At 42.6% G+C, this 24,660-nt stretch overlaps 1 protein-coding gene across 1 annotated transcript; it reads right to left on the reverse strand.

The window, feature by feature from the left end:
• Positions 1 to 5,270: 5,270 nt before the first annotated feature.
• tent4a (terminal nucleotidyltransferase 4A) lies at positions 5,271 to 22,056 on the reverse strand. The gene is made up of 13 exons (XM_041053991.1): positions 21,053 to 22,056; positions 16,698 to 16,821; positions 15,571 to 15,617; positions 15,354 to 15,474; positions 14,166 to 14,273; positions 12,143 to 12,271; positions 11,682 to 11,895; positions 11,347 to 11,473; positions 11,157 to 11,260; positions 10,661 to 10,845; positions 10,042 to 10,200; positions 9,672 to 9,845; positions 5,271 to 8,729 (listed from the first exon to the last, which is right to left on the reverse strand). Exons 1-13 carry the CDS (start codon positions 21,886 to 21,888, stop codon positions 8,571 to 8,573), a joined length of 2,487 nt encoding a protein of 828 aa, XP_040909925.1. The 5' UTR covers positions 21,889 to 22,056; the 3' UTR covers positions 5,271 to 8,570.
• Positions 22,057 to 24,660: the final 2,604 nt, after the last annotated feature.

A 24,660-nucleotide genomic window follows, 5' to 3' on the forward strand; every position in this document is an offset into this window, starting at 1 on the left:
ACACACCAAGCGCTAAAGGCGGTGACAGAATGAGAGCACATTGAGGAAGAGTGGCCTTAACACACTAATTCTGCATCAACACCCTCCCACATACGGATAGAGGCACAGTGTCAGGATACAAGACGAGGCAACACAAGCAGATGGAGAGAGGAAAACGGCTGCCTTCATGTGCTGGAGGAAATATTGCAACTATGAGCATACATAAATGCAGAAATGACCCCTTACGCAGTGGTAAATACTAAAGTGAAGGTTGAGACTGATGTCTCTTACAGCTGGTGGTAGAAATATTACTATCTTCAGAAGAGTTTTTATTACCTGTTAATGAGCCAAATGCTTTTTCATGATCACTCACCTTGACAAAAACTCATTATGAGGCAACAGTTCAGCTGTAGGCTTTTAGCTGGTTTTACTGGTATATCCTTGAAAATTTAAATAAATAAAGTATTAAATCTTTGGACAAACATTTTGCTTTCTTCCTGTTTTTAGAATTGGTTGATCATTTTCTCTGGGTTCATCATTATAAGCAACGCCTTTGACATTACAGCTATGTCATGTGATCTTTTGTTCATTTACTGGTACTGGTGCAGCTTTAATGATATGATGAATAATTTAGAACAGAATTTTTGAAGGTGCTGCTTTTGCAACATTTCTCATGGGCTCGTTTACTCCAAAATATTTAAATTCAGAAAACATGATAAAATGAGAAAATCCCATGTAGGTTTAACTTTAAATAAAGAAGTCATCAAACAATGAATGGCATCCATGATGAGAACATCTTTATTCATCCTTCTGTTGCATTGCCAATCCATTTTTTTTTTTTATGGCTATGGCCTATTGGTCACGGTCTTCACTTGATTACAGTGAAAAGATCTGTTTACAAATTGCGAACTGGAAGAAAAACATTAGAGCCTGAGGTACAAAGTGACAGCGACACCTGACACTCATAACGGCTTCGTGGCTGAGATAAAGGGGCCTTTGTGTGTTTAGCTGTATGGACATTTGCCTGTTGTCATGAAGCTTTCGTGCAGGTTCCACTTTTCCACCGTGTTTAAGAATCTGTTTTTTTAATTTTTATTTTTAGCTTGTCTCGGGCAATCAGATGAATAATTAGGATGCACGATGCTGACAGGCCTGCTGAGAGAAATCTGCAGCTTGTCACATTTTTAAAACTAAGAGCAGCATGAGCTCAGGAAGAACAGAGAATTACAATTGGATTCTTGCGCAGTTTTTTCTCTGTGTGCTGCAACTTTAAGTACAGCAATAACGGTGAAATTGCACCCATACACTCACCAGGATTGTCATAAATCAGCATATAGACAATCTTATTTGCGCCTGCTCAGTGTCACACATCCATAGTCCCCCATATGGGAAATCAACAGTGATGGAGATCAATCCTGTTTCGTGGAGTCAGTGAAGCGCAAAGGTCAAAACAGAATCTGATCTTCTATATCCTCTTTAGTATGTGAAGAGCGTGAAGGCTAAAAATGATCTAGGTTAAAAAAAAAACATCTTGTGAATACTGAATTATTGATAAAACTGGATAAGTTCCCAGATGTAGCGGAGCACGAACAATGATAATTACAGTAGCACTGATGATGTGCTAGAAATAAAGCAGATTTCCCACCTTGATGAGAGAAAAGTGGGCTTCATCACCTAACTGGGTCTCTCTCAACCCAGCGGTGATTAAAACACACTGAGATGACCTAGATAAGTAGCAATCAAGGTGGGAAGGTGGGAAAGAGAGAGAGCGGGAGAGAGAAGGAGGGAGAGAGAGAGAGAGAGAGAAAGAGAGAGAGCGAGAGAGAGAGAGAGAGAGAGAGAAAGAGGGATACCGCCCACACCGAGAACTCCTGATTCCTCATCTAAGACAAACACTGTGGGATTCATTAAGTACGACACGCAGCGTTTTTCTCAATCAAACTTAGTGATTTAAACCGCGCTGTTCACTCACTCTGTTTTGCATTTGATCCCTTGACGAAAAAAAAAATGCTTTATTTGAGAGATACACAACGTATCTGAGAATTGACAAAATGCTAAACTAATCAGGCTTTTAATTGCTTTTGATTGCTGTTGTTTGGGGGATTCTTTCAGAGCTTGTTAAAATGCTGTTTGGCTCTGTTTGCTGCAGAAGGAAACCTTGAGAAGTGGATGATCATTGAGTTTGAAGACTCCCTGGATAAATGCTGGAGCCTCACAACATCATTAAACTCTGCAGTAGGTGATCTCTCTGCACTAAAACTGTAAATACAACTGCAAATAAATGTTTTTTCAAACTAACCTCTTGTTTCTTTATTACTGTCATAAAGGAAACAATTACCAATGTGAAATATGCTTACGGAGTATCTGCTTTGTCTTACTGTTGTTGTATAATGTAAAAGGTTAACTGCCTGTGGTAAAAACACACACTCCACTTGTGTCATATTTATGTAAAATGTAATCTTTGCTCTTCTTGTGAAAAAAAAAAAAATCAGATCCCAACCGGGGAATGTAACATCTCTTTTTGATGAACTTGTATTAACTACCTTTTTTGGCCACCTGAGAGCAGTAGAAACAACCTGTAAACACATCACCGATCTTATTATCTTTAAATTTATTTGGTGGATGTTTTGGCAAACAGCTGCCAGTTTACACATCCAGCAGACACAGAGCAGCGTTAGTATTCATCTGGTGTCCAACAGTGGATCTCCTGCAGCTCTGTTTTTGGTCTTCACTTACTCCCAAGACAAAATACCTGCCTCTTTAGCAGCTAACTGTTCCACTATGTTCACACACTAGTCGATAACTTTATCTCTGTGATGTTTGCTGGGCAGCTAAAGTACAGGTTGGTTTTAGGGCTTTTTCACTTCAAACAGCTGCCTCCTGCTGCTGCTGGAATCAGGGTTGATTCGACTGAAGAGACCAAACTAAAAAACTTTGAAGGTGCTGGTCCTTGTCTCCTGGATCTCTGACTACCTGCCTGATAGACCCCAGTTTGTTCTGCTGGGAAACTCCCTGTCTGATGTGGTGGTTAGTAACACAGAGACGGGCTAGGAGACTGTCCTCTCTCCATTTCTGTTCACTCTGTGCGCCTCAGATTTCAAGTATAACTGTGCACCATGCCACCTGCATGAGTCCTATGATAACTCTGTGGTGCTGGGGAGTATTAGAGATGGGCAGGAGTCTGACTACAAGACCAAGGAGATGGTCGACTTTAGGAGAAGGAGAACTGCGACCAAACCCATGATTGTGATGGGTGAGGGGATAGGAGATGTGGAGCACAGATGTGGTGAGTGTCATCTACTTGGCTGTGGTCTGCTGGGGGAGCAGCATCTGTGCCAGAGATGCCAGTCAGATCAATACACTGATTCATGAGGCCAGGAGACCTGGAGACAGTTGAGACGGTGAGGAGCAGGAGGTCACTGAACAAACTGCTTTCCATCATGGACGATCCACCCTTTTTGTGTGTTCATCACCAACCTTGATTTATTTCAAAATGTCAAAAGCCAAAAAGGTTGGGAACCACTGATCTAAACAATCATCAATTAAACTTAACTTTAAAAAAAAAAAAAAAAGGTTTGATATGGTCAGAGAGGAAAAACTCATCTGGTTTTACTCTGTCCACCCTTTTTTTTCTCCACATAAGAATCTAACAAGTGTGGACGCAGTTAATCACTGACTTGTGAAAGTCTTGTCCATTCAGCCGTGCATGAAGCTTTTCCGCTCAAAGCAGTTTAATTCAGCGCTGGCTGAGGAACGGCCGCTGGTTCATCAGGTTGTACTGCTGGCACTGCTCAGACATACCAAAACAAGCCATCTGTTTATTGGACAGATTCCTCTCTGGCTTAGTTATTATGGACAATTTTCTGTTTGTTTGCTGAGAAAATACAGCACTTTTCAAGCTGAGGAGACAGGTCCAATATGTCAACAGTATTACAAAGACAAGCTCTTTGCTGGTCCCTGTTGTTAGCTCTCTTACTGGAGTTTGTTAAGAGCACTCAGACTCCTCTAAGAAACCTTTTATTCTCTTCTCTTCATCATCTTTTTTCCTGTCAGCCTTGTCCACGCGGCTTGGAACACCAATCCATATGTCTCACCTTTTGAAGAGGCTGCTGCTTTACAATTCAAATGCTATTTATTCTTTGGCCTCTTTAACCTCCTTCAGCCAAAGCTTTACCTCTAATCTTTTCAAGCCTCCTCTGTAGTTTAGCTTTATCGCTTCTCGGAGGTCGTGTCAGTGAGGTTAAGAAGAACGGATCAGGATTGACATGAAGATGCCTGGGAATGGGGCTTCAGAGTTGGCAAGACTGATTCTTTCCTATCACGAGACACACCGCCGCCAGCACAGATAGTACACCTAATCCTGAACAACAACACAGACACCTGACAACCATTGAAGGCCCCGTGTGACTGAATGTGAAGCTTGTGGACAAAGTGTGGTGATGAGGAGTTAACGCCTCTATATTTGGTTTAGGGGTTTAAGCATACTGAAGACATCAGCAGTGCAGAGCAGCCCGGCGTTTGAGATGTTCTCCTAATTCAACACAGACAAACAGCGGTACACGTGCACCACCTAGTGTTGATGAGAAGAGTCACATGTTGACTGATGAAGCGGTCAGAGCCACAAAGAGACTGACACAGTGAGAACGAAATTGTAAAGCACAGGAATTAACACACTGGCTATTTTCAAGAAAATATGGCAAGTGAAAGCTGCACCAATCAATACTTTCATATGAACAGTAGGTCAAATGTGTTATGTGGATGGGGTTTCTCATAGAGACGAACCAGCTGATGAGCCTCTTGCTTAGCTCGTTGTTTTGATTCTATGGCCCACTCCTTTACTGTTTTGATCCAGTCTTACTGCAATCATCTTTGTTGCTGTCAGACACAACAGGCACCTGTAAAACTCACTGTACTCTACCTGCCCATCACTAAACAACAACATTTAGCAGTTAGCCAGTGGATGTACTGGTGCATTTAGCAGCTAAAGAGGTAAATATTTCCCTCAGGAGCAGGTGGAAACCAAAACCAAAACAGATCTACAGGGAGAGTGAATACTGAGGCTTGCACTGGCCAGAAACACAACTGCAAATTGATGCTAATGTTGCTACATGTCTGCTGAAAGTGTATTAATACGCATACAGACAAAACTAACTTCACAAGTTACTGTGTCAGTTGTGTTTACAGCTTGTTGTGAGGGCAAAAATGAATGAAAGAAGCTTTAAATACCCATATTATTATTATTAATTATTATCTTAGTCACTCCAAAAAAGACCACACACTGACTGGCAGTTTTAAAATGTTTATTAAAAAATAAAATAGAAAAAAATATATTTACATAAAAATGTCAAAAACAAAACAAAAACAAAAAAACAAAACAAAACAAAAGCTGGGCAGTGGTTCCCTCTGGCCACTGATAGACTGGTGTCCATTCTGAGGGCTACTGCTCACATGAATCAGCCAGGACAGAGAGGGGCTGCCACCTTTCTCTAAACAGCGGCCGCCAGTTTAAAATCCCTCATTTTATTGCAATGGGGGGGTGGGGGGGTGATATTACATTGCATCTAAATGTACATGTGTTCGCCAAAATCTCAGTGGTCCAAGTCATTCTCACTTGCTTCCTTTTCCCTCACTTTTACACCAGTCTGGAGAAGTGGAGGCAACGTGGCAGAGCAACTAACCGTTTCCGTCACCATCTGATGCGAGAACATGGGAGAAAAGCGAGAACGGAAAGCGAGCTACACCGGACCACTGAGATGCACAGAGATTTGAATCCATACTGCGAAGACGCAGGCAACTCTAACGCAGTCAACAACCTTCCATCACCAGTTTCATTATCAGCTCCTCATAAATGCTGGTTCTAATTTCTAAAAGCAGACATGGCTATCAGGGATGCAGTATGAAAGGGTTAAACAGGTTTGCCAATTACATCCACCCTGTTAACCAATTTGTATTGGACTAGGATTACATGTTACTGAGAATTTCATATGTCACCTCCCTGCAGATGGAAATAATTATTTCGAAAATAATCATCCATAGAGAATAACAGCGTGACAGGGTGTGACAGTGTAGCTGGGCACATCTCCCCTTTCTGCCAGTCTGAGGCGTCCATGATGAATTACTGTTTTGGTCAAATCATTAAAAATGTGCCAGGATTTTCTTTATTTGGAGGTGATGGTGAGCTCATAATCTGCTTTGCCTGAGAGCCATCGGTCCACACAGAAACCACTCATCTGAGATGCCGGGGGGAGGTTTTGACTGACAGATCAGAGTTGCCATGGTTTAAATAAAAATTAAAAACTAAAAATACTGCAACGTTACTGAACAGAGTCTCAGTAAAAGGTAAAGAATTGTTGGTGGACACTTTGGTCCCATCGGAAGGACACCTGCAGAGGGCAAGTCGCTCTCTGGGTGCACTTTTTTGGGCGCCTGATTAAAAACCTGTGGCTGCAAGTCATGAGTCTCAATACTTTCTCACACACGTTTCACTATGTCACACACTACACAGACCCAGACCCAACCACTGACATTAACATCCTCCGTTCCTTACATTTGACCGATAGATGTAGAAAACTAGACTTTTAAACATATCAGGACCTTCGTACAAATACAAGGGGGTCGGGAGATGGGGGTTGTCGTTCACATGAGTTGGCTCAAGAGTCTTACAGTCGGTAACATTGCACCAGTCCAACAAGTAGTGTCTGTCATCGGAACATAACCCCCGAACGGAAAAAAAACAAGAGTGTTGACACAATAATTAGAATAATCCACTTGCATAGTAATAACACCAGCATGTGTAGTGTTCTGGGCGAGTCACAGCCTTTGACAGTCCTGTCTGTGAGTGTGTGTATATGTGTGACAGGGTGTGCTCGCGGAATACGACGTACACACACTCCAAGTAAACACAAAGAAAGGCATTGCAAACAATTAGCGGAAGTACCTGGCAATCAAATATACACAAGATTCCTGAATGGAATCAAAATATAATTCCCTTTCATTAGGGTCCTTGGTTCAGGAAGAGCCCCCCACCCAACCCTCCCTCCTTCTCCTTTGTCCAGGACCACAAAGGAGGAACCTTATCGCTGAGCATCTTAGTGTTGGTCTTCACTGATTTGCAGCTGTGGGCCACAGTTGACCTCAGCCCTGGGATCAAATTTCCACAACCACGTCCCTCAACTAGGGAGGGTTAGCATCTGAGGAGTTCTCTGACTTGGAATCAGTGGCTTTCATGCCCTCTTACCCTAATCTTGATCTTCAAATTCAAGTCAGATAAGCTGTTGCCTTCTTGGCCCCAACCCCTCCTACAACATGTAATAAAAAGAGACAAGCACAAAAATGAAAACACAATAGCATATGAATTTAACAGTACAAGCTCTCTCAGGCCAAAATCCTGCACCATCTCGAAGCTTTTCTTTTAAAATCACCTCCACGAGCAGGCCTCCGCCTGCCTTCCCCCTGACTGACAATATGTGGCAACAGCACGGTCCCACAAGGGGACACACTCATGTAGAGAAGTATACACATACACACAATCTGCTCAGGAGCTACCACCTTTCGGCCAAAACCGAAGTAAATCCTCTCCTGTCGTTTCTCAGGATATCTCAGGGTGCAATTTTATCCCTCCACTTCCCTCCAGGATGCCTTAGACTAACTGGACTGAGGAACAAAGCGTCCTTGGTGAATTTCACGTTAACCTCGCCCATTTTTACGAGGCAGATGAAGGAAAATGGAAAGAATATGGAGATAAGAGCTCCGTATCCCTTTCTGCTCCACTTCTCTTTCTCAAACAAAACAACACAAGCAAAGAGGGGAGAGAAGAAGAGGAAGAGGGGAGGCCTGCAAACTACGGTCCATCTCAACCTGATGACAGATAGGAGTGCACACTCCTGCACACACACACACACACACACACACACACACACACACACACACACACGCACACACAAACAGAAATATCAACTGATGGACACACAAAAACACACACACACACACTCCAGAGATGCTGCCTGGGGAAAGGTTTCGTAAACAAAAATTTAAAACTCTACAAAAATAAAATAACAGTATAAAAATGCCTTTACATACACACACCAAATTAAATAAGCATTTACTTTAGTTCCAAAAAGAAATGTAACATTATTGCACAAAATGAAAAACAGTTTGTTCGTAAGTGTATAAACTGTTAAAAAATAAAAGGAAATTAACACTGAACCTCAGGCAGCTTGGCTGCAAGAGTTGAGGCGAGGTCAAGTGAACCTGGCGATGGCACCAAGTCCAATAGCAAAAAAAAAGAAAGAAAAAAAAAATCAGGAATAGACCTGAAACAAAGGTGAGAAGAACAAAATACTGAAAATAACACAATACTGAAACTACAAAAGTGTGAACAAAAGTCATGCAGAAATGGGAAGGTAGAGATAGTAGGAGGAAGATGCAGAGCTGAGGGCTGTTGTTCCATGTCGTGGCAGCCCCAGAATGAAAACTGCTGGTCTCTGGTTCTCTGTCTGCCTGTCCATCCTCCTTCGAGACGAACGAAGAGCCAGGGTTTTGCAGCCAGAGAGGTGGAAAGGGAGGAAAGGTTACGGGAAGAGGAGTGGTTTCTATCTGCTGAGGCTAACCGGTAGGCTGTCCCTCTTTCTGCGTCGCCAAGTGTTGCGGTGATACTGTGTGTGCGTGTGAGTGTGTCCGCGGTTAACTAGAACAGGGTTGTTGACCAGCGGTGGGTTGTGGAAGCCCTTCACGTTGAACTTGGTTCCGTTCTGAGGAGAGGTGCAGAGACGGGAGGGAGAGAGAGAGAGAGAGAGAGAGAGAGAGAGAGAGAGAGAGAGAGAGAGAGAGAGAGAGAGAGAGAGAATATATATAAACAAAACCGATGAGGCACAAAAATGAAAATGATGTCATTATTAGTTCATGAACGTATTTCATTCTTTTCTTTCTTTTCTATGAGACAGAACATTGAACCCTGCAGACAGACTTCTTCTTCTGTTAATTACTGTGTTAAGACAAAGTAAGATGGTAGCACTGTGTCAAAAAAAAAAAAAAACAACAGCAAAAACCTACAATAAAAAACCTGAAGCTGCATTAACCAATCAAATCCATGTAAGCTCAGGATCTAAAGAGATTTTTCTTACATTCACATCAAACATGTTTACTCAGCTGTGAATCATTTGACAGTCTGGTGAATAATGTTTATTTGCTTTCTTGCTTAACTTTAGATGAGAAGCTTTAGATATGAAGCTAAAGTCAGCTTCTTATACTGAAAAGTGGGGGGAACAGCTAACCTGGCTCGGACCAACAGTAAAAATAAATCTCCATACAAGTAATTCTAAGGCTGCCTAAGTAACACGTTCTATCTCATTTGTTTAATCCAATAATTGTAACTAGTTGTGGTTTTTTAGCAACAGGTACACATCAGACGCTGGATCATCAGGCCTCAGTGACTGTGTTACTGTTTGTGGATTACAGACAGCAATTCCATTTTTTATGTAACCTGTTACACGACTTCTTTGAAGAGACTGATAGAGAGCGAGCGAGGAAAGAGATGAATGAGTGTAAGCGAGACACTTGACAGAGAATGGAGACTGCTGAAGAGACACAAAAAATATGGGATGGAAAAAGTGTGAACTCGTGTGTGTGTGAGAGAGAGAGACAAGTTTGCCTTGACAGTGAGTTTGAATGTTTGTGTGGCATCCGGCGCCTACCTTGTGTGTGTGGCTGGAGTGGGGGCTGGGCGGAGGCTGGGGGCTGGAAGGGGCAGGGGCATGAGCATGGGCTGGGGGGGGCATGTGGAAGAAGGGGGGGAGCCCGGTGTCTATACACACCTGTCTGCCAGGTATGGAGTGCATTGCTAGACCACCGGGCAGTGAGAGGCGAGCCTGGAGGAGGGAAGGGATGATAATTATTAACAGGTAAAAGCAACAACATCGAGCTGTTTAGATGTTATTGGCTGCTTTTGATGCTGTAATTCCAGATGTCATCTTCTACATTTAAATAAATTTAGTTTTTAAATTTCTACATATGATCTAATGTACTGTCTTCCCCCAGTGTCTGCTGCCATTGCTGTGTGCCCACCTGTGAGACTGGAGGCATGAGCAGATGGTGTCCTCCCATTCCGGGTTTGCCAGTACCCATATTGAGTCCTGGTGGCAAAGCTACGCCCAGAGGCGGGAAAGATGGGTACGGTGGCAGGGCTGGCGGAGGCACGGAGCACGGCAACGTTGAATCAGAGTCCTGGCACATGATATGCAGAGGAAGAGATTATGAGCAGGGTGTTCTGTCACTTGTAGCTGCTGTAAGTTTGTGTGCTTCCATCAGCTGGCTTTCAGAGAGAATAAAATGCAGCATGCAATTATATCAGGTGGGTGGCAGTGTTACACCGTGATGCTGGATGTCGACTGCATAATCACAAGAAACTGAAGTTGTGCCAGAAAATACATGATTTACAAAGGAAAAAAATAGAGCAATTTACTAGTTAAACCAGTTTATCATGGGAATTTCAAACCAGCTAGTTCCTGTCTGCAGACATTATGGAAGCATACAGGAGTTCAACAGCTGTTACATTAACTGACTCTTCACTGTGTCAGGATTTACCACCACCATTTACCTGCTTAGATAAAAACCACGTAAAATCATTTTACAGTGTGTATCTGTGTGTGTGTTCATTCTACGTGTGTGCGTATTGACGTCGTACGTTGTCTGATCCAGACAGCGAGGAGACAGAGGAGGCTGACGAGTGCTGTTGAGGGCTGGAGATGGACATGGGGGAGTCTGCGCTGTGGGGCGACACTGAGTCCCTCTGCTGCTCCTCCGACCCGACACCGCCACCCAGCACACAGCCGGGCTCCTGCTCCGATGCTGGCTCCTTGGGAGGTGAAACTAGAGAAGCACAAATGAGAGGTAAGGATGGGTGGAGGTCAGCAGACGACAAATTCTACAAGGTTTACTCAGTGGATTTGAATATTTTTGCATAAGCAGTTTACTTTCTTGTTTTGCCTTGGTAGACTATTAAGTCTCTGACACTTGTTTCTGGAAATACTCAGTGAAGAAGTTCTTGTGCACATGACAAAAAAAATAAAAAGAAGCAGGCATTTCCTACTTATCACAGTAATCAGTCCCTATCCAGTCCGTTCTTACAGCCTTGGACTCAAGACATTATCAGTACGCTTTTCAGATGTGAAGAATGGTACCTCTGTTGTCTGTTCGCGTCAGATCCCGGCCCCCCCACTTCTTAATGATCCATTCCCTGTAGTCAATCACTTCCTGGGTCAACCTGATTATCCTGCCCAAGGTGCTGCAGGAAGGAGAGAGAAGGGTTTTCACACAGCTCCAGCTTTATTCTAATTATCTTCAGTACTGATGAATGGACTGAATTCTAACCTTTCACAGTCTTTGTTGGGATAGGACCGTGCAAGTGGTGACACAGCATGACTCAGGACAGTGTAGGCATAGTCGAACACCTGCTTGACGTGCATGGCACCATAGGAACCCCTCCCCACATCATTACCTGCACAATGACAAGGCGAACATAATAACAGTAGTCATGAGTGCAATTCAACCACAGTCTTTACTATTTCTAAACTTGCCACTGATTGTGACATTTCATGCATTACAACATATATGCTATTCAGGTATTTGAACTTGGAGCCAGCTATTACGTCGGTAAAAATATTTCTAATGCACTGGAAATCATCTTCAACTTGTAAAACACGCACCTGGAAGCAGTGGGTCCTCAATGCAGAGCATGGATGGCCTGTATCCATTTGTCATGGACTTCATGATCTCCTCTTTGGGTATGTATGCACCTCCCTGTTTGATGCGAATCCCTGTTTTCAAGTAGTTGAAGTGGCGGCCGTACAACTCGAAGAACTCGATCAGCAAGGACCCCAGGTTCTCATTAGGGTTCCTGGCATCGATACGAGGATGGAGCTGAGGACAAAGGACAGGGAGACGTGCTTATTATGTGTTTAAAACAAGTACGTGTTTAATGTTGCTGACGACAATACCATCAGTATCTGTTGCTAGTAAACTGCAGTCCTGCTACTATGATTGTACTATCAATGTGTACTGTATTATCAATCATCAATCTGTTACCACAACATGCACTAGGGCTACTTCTGGCTCTTGCAGCATGCTGTACCGTTTGCCGGGGTTGTGTTTCCGTGCGTTTGTGTACCTGTAGAAAGCTGATGACCATGAGGATGAGGCTGTAAGAGCTGATGCCCCCGGTGAAGACTTCGTTTAGATCTCTCTGCAGCAGAAACTGCTTCAGTACAAAGATCAGGTAAGGCAGCACTGGATACTTCTAAAAGTGGAAGAAAAGACAGACGTGGAATGAGAACGGCTGATTCAGTCAATCTGTGGATTAAGTCAAAGGAGCGGAGTAGAGGAAAGAATGTTAAACAGAAAAAGGAGATGAAAAATGGACTCCGGTTCAATTTGCACGACTCACTGAGGAGAAGTGAGGATCTCTGATGAGATGTATAGAGTTCAGTGAGTTAGAGTTAGAACCAGACTGCATTTAAAGAGCAAATCATTTAAATGGCTGCAAATAATTATAGTACATCACTTACCATCAGAGGTATGAATCTTTGGCTAAATACCAATTCAGCTTGATTTGTGATTCAGTGCTTGGTGATTTGATTCAAGGGCAATTACTGTTTCCTCTTCAATTTGAGTCCGTTATGTAAATTGTGATTCAGCAGCTATAACCATTAAACAGCCTTAATGTATATTCATACAAATAAATCTTGCAGTGGAATCTGTGACAGTTTCTGGTACTAGATATACCTGTTCTACCTTCAGCCTTAGAGCCACTGACTCAGAAGAAACGCTGCGTTGTCTGACAATTAGATACATTAGTCATGTTGCCATAGTAACTCTGATGAACTACCCGATCAAGCTCTCTGTTTTTCTTTTGATCCTATAATGCAGCCAAGCACTGAAAAAGTCCCTCCTAAAGCCACAGTGATCCAGTGTTACTACTACTTTAAAAAGTCGAGGCAGCTGAATAATCATAATTTGTAATCAGTGCAACAGATGAATAGTTACCTACCACATAAATACGCTACGTAGCTTCGAACTGGACCAAACTTTATAGAAAGGTATTAAACAAGGCTTCCTCGAGCCTGTGACTTGATAATGTGCTGAAAACACCCAGAGGGCCTGGGAGTGGGAATTACAAATATGTTCATTTTCCAATTGAAAAGGCAGCATAACCTCCTGGCAGTTGCATGTGCATATCTGTGCCAGTGGAGCAGCAGGGCTTGGTTGACATTTCAAATATGCTTTTAAGACGCGAGAACAAGACTGGGAGATATGCTGTTCCAACTGACTGCATGGGAACCTGACCCATGAGAATTAACTTTGAGGTGACCTCCCAATGACAAGACTGCACTGGAGTCTGTCAAACCCACGGCTTAACAACATCAACTATCACTGGATTGATGCTGAGTGTGGTTGTCAGCAGCAGTCTTTCAAGCTGTGACTTGCATTCCCAGAGAGCCTTAACACAAGCATGTAACAACAACAAAGGACAACAGCTAAATCCTGACAGGTTGCTGGAACATCAGCACCTGGAATTCCTCTCTTGCATTAGCTACTACAACTGTGACTAAAGCAGGGAAATGATCCACCTTCAGCAGGAATTCTGCCAGAGCCACGGGGTGAAATTCACCTTTGCTGAACACATTTAGCAACAAAGTTTTCAGCAACACACAGACTCTGTTTGAGTTAAGTGGATAGTATACTGAGCACGGCGGATGGGGTCTGCTCCAGCTTTACTTTGGAAATGAGATGAGCCAGTACAAAACTGGAGTGAAGTGAAGTGTAATGCTTTAAAATGCTGGCTTGCCTGATTCACTGAGGGAATTTCCAAAGTTCTGTATTTAGACCCCAATGTAAAATGGCAATTATGTGACTCCTCCGGTGGTTTTTTTCATTTAAATATGTCTACATGACCTTTTCCTGCTCTCTTCCTCACTCTGTATGTACTGCCTGTAATGAGAGCTGTGGCTGGATTTCGTTTAGTCTGTGAACACTTCAATTCACAATCCTCATCTAATTTTAAATTGCAGTAGCGATAGGTGCAAAGGAATTTCTGTGTGTCATTTGTTGCCCCCTGGTCTGATTTAACAATTAAAGTTATACAAAATGAACATGTGTATCTGTAAGTTGTGGACCCTGACAGCATGTCTCACCTTTACGTAGTCTTTAATGAAGCTTGCCGCCTTAACTCCAGTCTCCACATTGAAACTGATGTCCACCTTTACCTCAGTCTCCTGGTCTGTCAGCTTGATGATTGGCACCTGAAAGAAGACAAAATGACATGTATTAGCCAACATTACATGCAAGTCATTATCTATAAAGACACTCACTGTGTGCTGGAATCAGAAAAAAAGGAGCATCTGTCCCAACTGACAGCCTTTTAGAAGGAATAGCTAATCCAAAAATGAAAACTCAGCCATTAGCTACTTATTATCATGTCAGTCAAAGCAGCATCGAAGCTTGAAGTGGTTTGCCTGATCGTGCGCACATCCCACAGGATGATACTGCATGCTGCTGATGCACTGTTCCCAAAACTCCCACTGTGGGATTGTAGCTGTAAACACTTCCACCAGAGTAGGTGCACTCATGACACTGAGCTGCAGAATAATGGCTTAACAACACAATGACAGGAAGTTATGATTGAACCAAACTGAAGTAAACAGCAGCGTCACTATCAGCGTCAGTATCACTGACCTGGGCTGAATTGGCCACTTTCATTTTGGGTGAAAAAAAGCTGACAAAGTATACACTTCAGCATTCACATTACAGTGATATACAATCAACAGCAATAAGTATATTCATTGTTCATCAAGAAAAAAAGACCATTAAGTCCACCACAACTGGTACAATAGGCCATCTACAATGCAAACAGATGGAGGACACTAATTGAGTCTCATAGGTTGGTTCACCTCTTTGTTTCCCCTCATCTTTGCACAGAGATAAAAGAGTGAAGGATCCTTTTAACTGACCATTTGAAGGCCGGAGGAACTTTTCTAGGAATGTAAAAAGTGCTGCCAATTTCTGATTTGGCTGGGTTTACGCCAGTTCTCTTCTTGGTTTCCCATTTACTGAGCTGTACTATTTTATTACTAACTGTGAAGAATAAAACCTTTAAGAAGACTGAAATTAACCGTCAAACAATTCTATTATACAGCTCATTAATCACTGCATCAGAGTACACAGAATATTCCCTCCCTATCGCATTAAAATCTGTTGTACTTGATGGATTTCTGTTACTGCAAACCAGTTTGGCTTTATTTAAAGACAGAATATAAACACAAGACGACATAATGCCCGGAAGAGTTCACCCGGAGACACGCGGCCTGTGTGCCACTACTCACTGTAGCCTTGTCCAGCACTTTGATGGAGAAAGGTTCAGCCACATTATGTTTGCGAAGAGCTTGTTCTAGCTCTTGCAGTGGGGGGCGCTCCCACTTCCCAAACACCACCAAGTCAATGTCACTGTGGGCCAAAATGAGAAAGGCCTCAGTTAAATTTTTGGCAAACAAAATACAGCATGTATAAAATGCTTTTCTTTAATCATAAATCATATCTTGCCTTGTTGGAAGGTAGAGTCCTGTGCTGAAGCTGCCAAATATCTGGACCTGGAAAAACAATGTTGAAGATATAAGACAACGATGACCAAAATCACTGAAGTTCAGCTGTTAAACACAACATATATATTTATGTATATATAGAGAAAGAGAAAGAAAACAAACACACACTGACATTTCAAGGCCTCTCCTATCACAGCCTAGCCATAATGGGCTTGACAACATGCTTTTGAACAATTGCAGATCCTGTGGTGATGATGTACATATCCAATTCAAATTTTGCAAACTACCAGGAACTAGGTATTTCCGGGTTCCACTTCAGAGACGGCAAATGCTGCCAAGTTGAGTGTGCTGCCAAATTAAGTATACAATAGCTAGAAAAAATGCTGCGTTTGGGGGCTCCAGGCAAAAGCTCTCCAAAGGAAACAGAGCGGAGTTCTTTCCCTTTCCGTCTGGTAAATACGACAAGGCAACAGCACAAAGACAAGCCAGGATTAATAGGCTGAAATGAAAAGGGAGGCTGGTACAAATCAGAGGCCTGATCCATTTACCTGACAATCTGGCTCACAGTGGAAGTGGGGAAGACTGGCAGCCATCAAATCACTGCTGTGCGTGTTTTACATGATTAAGTATTGAGAGGGGCATTACACCAACCCCGCCTCAATAAACTAACCAACCAGCTGCAAGGGCCCCGCTCACTGTTTCTGCACTTCCAAATATCAATTAATTTATTTTAAAAAAGGCAGCACCACTTCTACTTCTATTATTTTTGATTGAATTACTTTTAGTAATTTCAGCTTTGAAACTTCAGACCCTAACTAACTATATATCATTAACATAAGTGCATATTATTTTGCAAGTTCTGACCATCAACCTGAACCTCATGCAAAAGAAGAGAATTGAATTGTAAAGGCTAGTTGTTATCTCAATTAGTTGTTATCTTAACACAAACACTACAAGACCTTCAAAAGAAAACCGTTGTCAAATGCTATCTCAAAAATTATTTACGAGCGATCTGAGATCACAGTGTGTCTGCATGCCAATACGTCCTCCTCTAAGAGTGGATGATTTAGGAGCCTGCTCTCTAAGATATTAAATCCAAATAAACAGAGACGTGTACGTGAATCTTACATCTGCAGTGGGCCACAGCTCCTTGATGATCATCTCTATCCGGTTCACCACCTCCTTCCTCATAGCTGCTTCCTCTGGCCGAGGAGACATGAAGTTGTAGAAGTCCATCACCTCCTCGTGGAGTCTGGAGTGAAAGGAGGTTCACACATGAGTGTTAATCTCACTACATTAACACTTATGCAACACACAGAGCAGTATGAAACCTGGACTGAGAGTAGCAACTGTGCATGATGTGAAATCTGCCCTCTGTTTTAATGCATTTCATATTTATTCGTTATCCAAAACTGCACATATCTTCTAAAAAGCAACTTACACACATACCAGATTGGGTTTACACTCTGGGGGGGGGGGTGCTTCAGATGGCCCAAGGTATGTGTCTTTCTTATCACTGCTCTGGTTAACCCCCACCATGCCAGAGGCAGACATGCAAAGCGATGTTCTAATAGAAGTATTGTGTCGTGTCTGTTTCCTAATTGCCTACTCAACTTGAGGCCTCTTGTATTGTCAACAAAATGCAAAGCAATTCATTATTAACATTTACACTCTTCTTTCTAAATAGGTCAAGTATCAAGCAGACAAGAGTAATCCACATTAAAATGCTGTTTCTTAGTGTCATTAACTGCAACAACATTTTATAAAGTCTGAAAATCCCTAGAAAAATCAGATTACTTCACTTGTATAGTTACTAAATTTTAACTACTTCAAGTATAATCTACTTTTTAAACTTTCCCTAACCTAACCCTACTACTAGCCTTGTGCCTGAAAGCAACTGGGATCTTTCCGGATTCTTCTAATCTTACTATCAGTGAAGTCATTTAGTCCACACAAAGACACAAGTACAACAACACACACCTTTAAAGGTTCTACGAGGGATGTGGAAAAAGGGTTTAGTAAAACAATGAGGGCCATATCGTTCAGAGTAGGTCTGAGAGTCCCAGGCTTTCCTGTTATTGCTGATATGGTTCTGTGTTTGGCAGCAGAGGGGCACACTTAACATAAAGATTTCTGACCAGTCAAATGCTTCTGAACAGTAGGACTCTGTTCAACCCCGTGGCCATTCATTTTTCTAGGAATGAATGCCATGATGTCAGTGTGAAATACAGAACAGGGAGATTGTCACAATCAATTACCAGAGGCCTGGAGAAAATGCAGGGAGCCCATGTGCCCACTCCTTGGTAAAAACTCTCTGCCAGCAAGCCAGTCAGATCAGGGCGTATCCATGCCAATAGTCCACCACTGACATGGGGAATAGTTATTGTTGCCCCCACCCCCACAATCAAGATAAGAACTGCTACTGCAGCCATTCCTGACTGTATAGTCAAACGTCTCTCTTCAACAACTTTAGGGCTCAGATTAAAAGTGATCAATGATGATCACTGGTGTGGTCTATAATAGAGTTGGGCGAATTTTCATACCGTCAAACCTCCTCCATATTTTATTACAGTGACTAGGGTTTCCCTTAAAATCTGGCGCTATTCTATAACCCCGCTAGTCAAAATGTCAAGTGAAAATGTCCCCTACAAGTACAATTTGAATTTTGAATCAAAGACATTACAAGTGAGGACAAGTTGGCTGCAGCTACAAACTCGCTCATACATGCCACAAGTGCGCAACAAGACGCCATCGCTTCTCTGTGATTGTGGAGGCTTGAACTTCTCAACAGCATGCAAATTTCTCATTAGAGATTTCAGCGAAATCTACTCTGAGTGGGCTAGATAGCCAAGATAGCTTGCGTGATCCCCGTCTCCAGTGTGCCAGCACAGAGAGGTTTCTCTCAGCGCCTATGGGATAATGCGCATTGCAAGTTGCGTAGAGACACTGCACACTTTTGATTTTAATTCAGCTGCTGTAGCCTACAATTCACTTCAGCAAAAATGCATTTAAAAAAGCCTGAAACATGTCAGGGGTCTTTTTCAGTTTGTTAATATAGTTTTTATTGCATATTTAGGCTATTTGAAAACAACAATTAACGGCACATATTTGATACAGCCTATACTTTTCAATAAAAAGATTCTAAATTGACATGCTTTGATATCATTCTAATATATCCTGCATATCATTTATCATTTTAATTTAATTTGTCCGGTAAATTGAAAACCTGCCGGTCACTTTGTCCGCTGCCAAGTTTTTCTAGTGGAAACTCTGAATTAAAAATTATGAACATAAGGCTCAGACGGCGTCACCAAACTGTTGGCTTGTAGCCCGAAATACTGCCAACCTGCAGAAGTCGTGTTCTTCTTAGGGACCAGGTCATTTGTTGTGCGACTAGCCATCTTTCTCCCTCTCTCTCTCTTCCCCGCGCTGTCACATAAGGAAGTCACGTTCATAAACTTTATCAAAAGTCTCCAAAAGTAAAACATATTATAATGCTGAAGTAAAACTGAAAATTCAACCACACAAGGCATTAAATCAATTATGTTTAATATTTAATCCATATCTCCTATATAAGTGCATTGCATTTTTTTTTAACTGACGGTATTGAAGCTGATACCATTGCTATTTTTAAGACCCTGCGATATACCTTATTACCGCCCAACCCTAGTCTATAACCACACTACCATGAGAGCCATGTATCTTACTGTGGAGTCAATGTTTTTACGGCGAAACACACAGTTTTCTATGAACCCAAACCTAATCTCTGATCATCACAATAACAATACAGCATGACTACACAATTATTTGTATTTTCAATCGTAAATCCCTCTACGCTGGACTTCAAAGGTCACCCCTGAAGGCAAACCACTGCGGACACAAGCTAAAACTTGCATCAGAAAACCTGCAGAACTCACAAATATCCAGAGAGAATGAAATATGTCATTCACTTACTATTTGCCAGACAAAACATTGAAGAACAACTTAAATTTAGAGTTAACTCAGGTTCAGGGGTAGTGGGAAACGCATGTGGAACTGCTTTCATGAAAAACACCAAGTCCTTGTACAGAAAATTCCCAGATGGGTGCAACCAGCCATTACAAATATCACAAGTTCCTGCAACACATTTGGAAGTTCTTTGGTCATTTGTTTTGTAAGGAGGCATCTGTCAGAGAAAAATCACTACAGTTATAACATACAAAAATCAAAATACATTCAGTTACACAGCTCTTACTACACCAACAATATAGATGTTATACATTTATACAACACCTACTAATCATTCATAAATACCAAACAATAAAGTGAGATTAAACTAAAAAAATGCACTGTACTCAAACTGTGTTCATATTGATAATATTACTTTGGTCAGTTTTGTTGATAGGACACATGTACATGAAGCCCCACCCCTGTGTGTTATGTCACTCTGATAGAGAGAACCATAAAGAATAACCTGGAAAAATAGAGTGTTAACTGTGACTGCACCCACAGAAAAACTTGTGCATAAAGGCCAGTTATCCAGAACTGAATACAATGGAGCAAAAAAAATGTGCATAACCCGATTTACTAATTTTATTTCACTTTTAGTCAATGTAGTGAAATGAAGTGGAAACTACTAAAACACACTACATCAAGATTCCTCCTTTAGACCCAAACTTTTACAGTACTCTCACTGTAAGCAGCCTCAGTACTTTTATGATCAAGCAACTGGGAATAGTTCAGGCACATTGCAGATTGCCCGGGGGTGAATGAACAGCTCAGTTACTTCACCCAAGATTACACAAGTTACGTGTTATCCAACCCCGTTAGCTAAAACCTGACTAAAGTTATAATATTGTATAATTATTTTTAGTTTGTTATTCGGCGTTTCGACTCTGTTTTTTAAATTAGACTTAATTTTGTTTAATTCACAGGGAAATTATTAATTTTGTTATTACGTTGGTGGTATCCTAACTTTAGAAAAAAGGGGAAAACCGTTAGCTAAGCTAACCTTAGTAAGGATAACAAACGGCTCCACTAAAAAGCGGCATATCCGGTGAAAACCTTCTAAATAAATGACCAATTAAAAAACACTACTCAATAAAATTTGGTGGTGTGGTTATATGAATATACACTTCCACACTATGTGTGTTTTATACTCGTACTTCGCAGTAGTTTGTTGGAAATCCTTATTTTTTTAACGGCCCGGTTCAAACTTCAAAAGACAAAATCACGGCACTTCCGGTCTTGATTTGACCGTCTACCGCTGCCTTTACGCTAAGATATAACGGCAGCTTTTTAGCTATCCAGCAAACAGCCCAACTCCAGCAAAGCTAGCTGTACGGTCTTATCTGTCTGAATTATGGACCGAAGACACAACGGTGCATGTGCATACTCAACACACATACAAGAATTAACGTGTATCAGCCATTAAAAACCAGAAGCCACAGACAAACGTTACGCTAGCGATTTAATCCTAAAGCAATGAGTGATCAGCCACTCACCCGATGACCCCAGGGCTGTACTTCCTCGTCTTCCAGGGCGTCCAAGTGCTCGCATAATTGCCATTAGTGCAGTTTGAAAGCAAGTAATTCATCCCATAAGTGCTCGCCTTGTTGTCGCTTTTCCTTCGGCCTGGGTGGTGATTGTGTGTGTGATTTACAGGTACAGAGGGGTGAACCTGGTGACGCTTCACGCAGATCTGCTGTAAATTGAAAGCCGGGTGCTCCTGTAGGTGACGGTGATGGTGGTGGTGGTGGTAAAGGTTGACATTATTGTCCATGTTGTCGCTCGAACTGAAGAGCATATTGGCACCCCCGACGTTTTTATTAATGTTGCCCGTTACATTTCCACCCATAGTCCTCTCAAGTGAGCAGCTGGAGGGGGGACTGTCCGTCCCGGATTCCTGTGAGGAGGACGAGGAGGAGACAGATCCCGTCTTCTGAGGAAGGATTTTGCCCTCACCTGGTTCAGCGGTGTTTGCCGTAGTGAAAGAGTTGTGTACGTTCCCGTTGGACAGTGCTACCCCCAGCGAGGAAATCGCAGTGCCGTTAATACTAGTAGTGCCGTTCATGATGCTGTGATGGCTGCTGCCGTTGCTCCGACTGGCAGTAACGTTACCGTTGCTGCTGCAAATGCTCTTGCTCGATGCCACCGCGGTCGCCACATTTTTTAAAACATCCAACGCAGCGTAACTCACACCCTGGTTGTGGTTTTGATTGTGGAGCTGTTGCTGAGCACTGAGCGTCCGTACTCCCTGAGAGGTCTCCCAGACGTGCATCCATAAGGCGTTCGCAGGTCCTTTCTGTTCGGGCTGAATCCAAGCTACCCTCGGATCCATTCAACTTCTTTCTCTGGTATCCCCCCTACTAGTATCTAACTAAAGCAAGCGAGGCCGTTGTGAATCTGCGCCGCTTCCTGGACCTTTCAAAGGTCGCTACACTGTCCGGGGTTACGGAAAGATAAGTATTTAAACATTAAACCGAATTAGGACCATTGATAAAGTGGCCCCTTAATGCCGCTAGCTGGAAAAAAAAATGCTAGCCGATTCCTACGAGGATTCAATATGGCGTATTCTCTTCAAATCCATGCGCATGCCCGCTACGAGGGGTTTCTTAAATGATGACTGCGCCCCCCGTCCGCCCACTTCTTCTTCACTCCGGCCGGCTGATGAATTGCACAGAATAAATATTTGAATTTTTGTCTGATAAATATTTAATTGAACAACAAATGAAGATACACGTAAAACGTCAATAATGAAAACGGGTCCTGTGGTCCGTGGCTCTTGAAGTAGGGCCTTGGAACCCAGAGGTGCTTCTAGTCTGTCTCCACCTCCCGGCCACCACCAGTGGGTGGAGGGGAGGGGGGCGAGTGGGTGGGTTCACAGGGTATCCCCATCAATGTGAGGCTGGACAGTCGCTGAATGTTGGAGGAATGACAGATGACCTTTAACATCCTAGCCTCAAATAGCTGTCTGCAAGTATCGGCACATTTAAAATGAAATTAGAACAATATTACATATTTATACATAGGTAAAGATGCAGATTTGGGGGACATTACTAGTCTGGGACCCCAGGGCCTTGCTCTGTGTCTAATCCAGGCACGGACAAAGAAAAAAAATGAAAGAGAAAACAGAGCAACATGACTCTTCATCAAAATACAAATTACATAAACATTAGACAGAGAGGGAGACCACACTGTGTTGTCGGCTGGCATCTAAGATACTGCTGGGGGCCATAATCACAACCTCTGGCCCTTGCTGCTCATATACATGCATACAAACAGCAGAAAATTCACGCTGCATTCCACAGAGCAACACACTGAGTTTTTTTCACTGTCTAAGTGTCAATGGAGCACTTTCTTTTCCTGTTTATTATTTCAGATGTACGCTGCAGCCGCTGAATCCAGTTGCTCATTTTCAAGGGGCACAGCAGGTGGTGTTGATCATTCCTGACTCTGTATTCCATCCAGCCTCAGTAACAGCCATCTCCCAGCCCATTAAACTCTATGATGGAGCAGTGGCAGAGGCTGGATAAGGCATAACCAGCACCTTCTGGGATGCGTATGCATGTTAAAGAGAGAGTGAGGCAGAGAGATTCTTGCATAATGCCCGCCCCCGATGCCTGCTGCTCACGTGCAGCATGTGACAGAGTCAAGGAAAAACCCCCAGAGCAAACTATGTGTCAGCTAGGATATGTAGCTCTCTGTGTAACACACTCAGGCATACACACAGCTGCTCACTCCCACTGTACGCCTGTAGAAATCCAAGCTCTTCTTTCTATCTCCCTCTATCTTACACTGTATGAGACATAGGCGTTTGAGTGACACACAAGATTGACTAGGTTATTCCTCTCATATCTCATGTCACAGTCTCGGCTAAAGCCAAACGCTGACACTGACTGTGTGCCAGTGCGCGTGTGTTTGTCATTTCAAAGCTGGTTTGTCTCATTGTCAGCTTTTATGGGATTACCACATTGGTGAAGACTGGACCATAGCTGACAGATGCCTAACACACACACACACACACACAGACACACACGTAAACAGAGACAGGGCTGGAGAAGTCAACAGTACGCTCACAGGCATAACAGTATTAGCAGATAAAATTAAGGAAGCAAGCACTTGTCTGAGGCTGCATGTGGCTTGAATGGTAATGAGGCCGTAGCAGTTTCTAGATATTTAACCCACATTAGTGGAAAGCTGCATTTGCACGGTTGTATCAACAGCTATTTCAGCACATTTCTACACATGAACATATTGCCTGTGGTGTGCCAGCCCCTCTGTGGGGATGTGCACAGTATAATGAGGGCACCATTACAATGGGCCCAGGGAATATCATCCAGCTGCAGAGCAGCAGCTTCTGCTGGCTCAGAACTGCAGATCTGGACCACAGACTTTGATCCAGAGCTACAGTTCCAGTCAACCTGCTGCACCCACAACCAAGAGGGGTAACAACAATGGTTTAGACCTGAAGATGCAGACACGTCAATATTTGCCATCTACAGGCAAAGGTAAAACGTATTTTTTAATCATAGCACTTGCACCACCTGGAGGCGATGGGTGTATTATTTGCAAACGCTTTTTGTGTGTGTTTGAGGCTTTTTTTCATGCCTTTGATTTGGACATGTTGCTTTTCACATATTACACTTTTTATACATTTTAAACCAACAAAACATAAGCTTAAAAAGCCAGCATTTGGTGTTCTGTAGCCACAACTTGAATTCTCTTTGCCTGTAGGAGGAGACATTGCAGGTCCTCACTGCTGCTGCTGCTTTGCTTTCGTATATGTGGCACAGGTTGACGTGTATATTGAATATTACAGAACAACTCCTTGTGGAGTATCTGCTGCCTGCCTGAATGAATGTGTGAGTTTAAGAGTTACAAGCCATTTCATTGACTTGTTTTGCATATAAAAAGAAAATCCATTGGTGTCTGCCTGAAGATGAATGGTATTAAAATCCGAAGGCAGCCTCAGTAAACACTGGCCGTGTAATATAGCGATGCAATTACCAGAAGCGTGGATAAAGAGGACACACAGAGGAAATAGCCTGGAAGAGAAACAGAGAGACAGTGTGGATCTTAAACATGAAGGATGTCACTCTGCATAGCCTTC

The sequence above is a fragment of the Toxotes jaculatrix genome, chromosome 13, assembly GCF_017976425.1.
Source record: "Toxotes jaculatrix isolate fToxJac2 chromosome 13, fToxJac2.pri, whole genome shotgun sequence".
Lineage (NCBI taxonomy): Eukaryota > Metazoa > Chordata > Actinopteri > Toxotidae > Toxotes > Toxotes jaculatrix.

Coding starts and splice junctions, on each gene's coding strand:
- tent4a (XM_041053991.1), bottom strand. CDS start 21,888: ATGGATCCGAGGGTAGCTTGGATTCAGCCCGAACAGAAAGGACCTGCG. Junction 15,475..15,570: donor GGACTCTACCTTCCAACAAG/GCAAGATATGAT, acceptor TTTGGCCCACAG/TGACATTGACTTGGTGGTGT. Junction 11,896..12,142: donor TGGTCATCAGCTTTCTACAG/GTACACAAACGC, acceptor CTTTGTCCTCAG/CTCCATCCTCGTATCGATGC.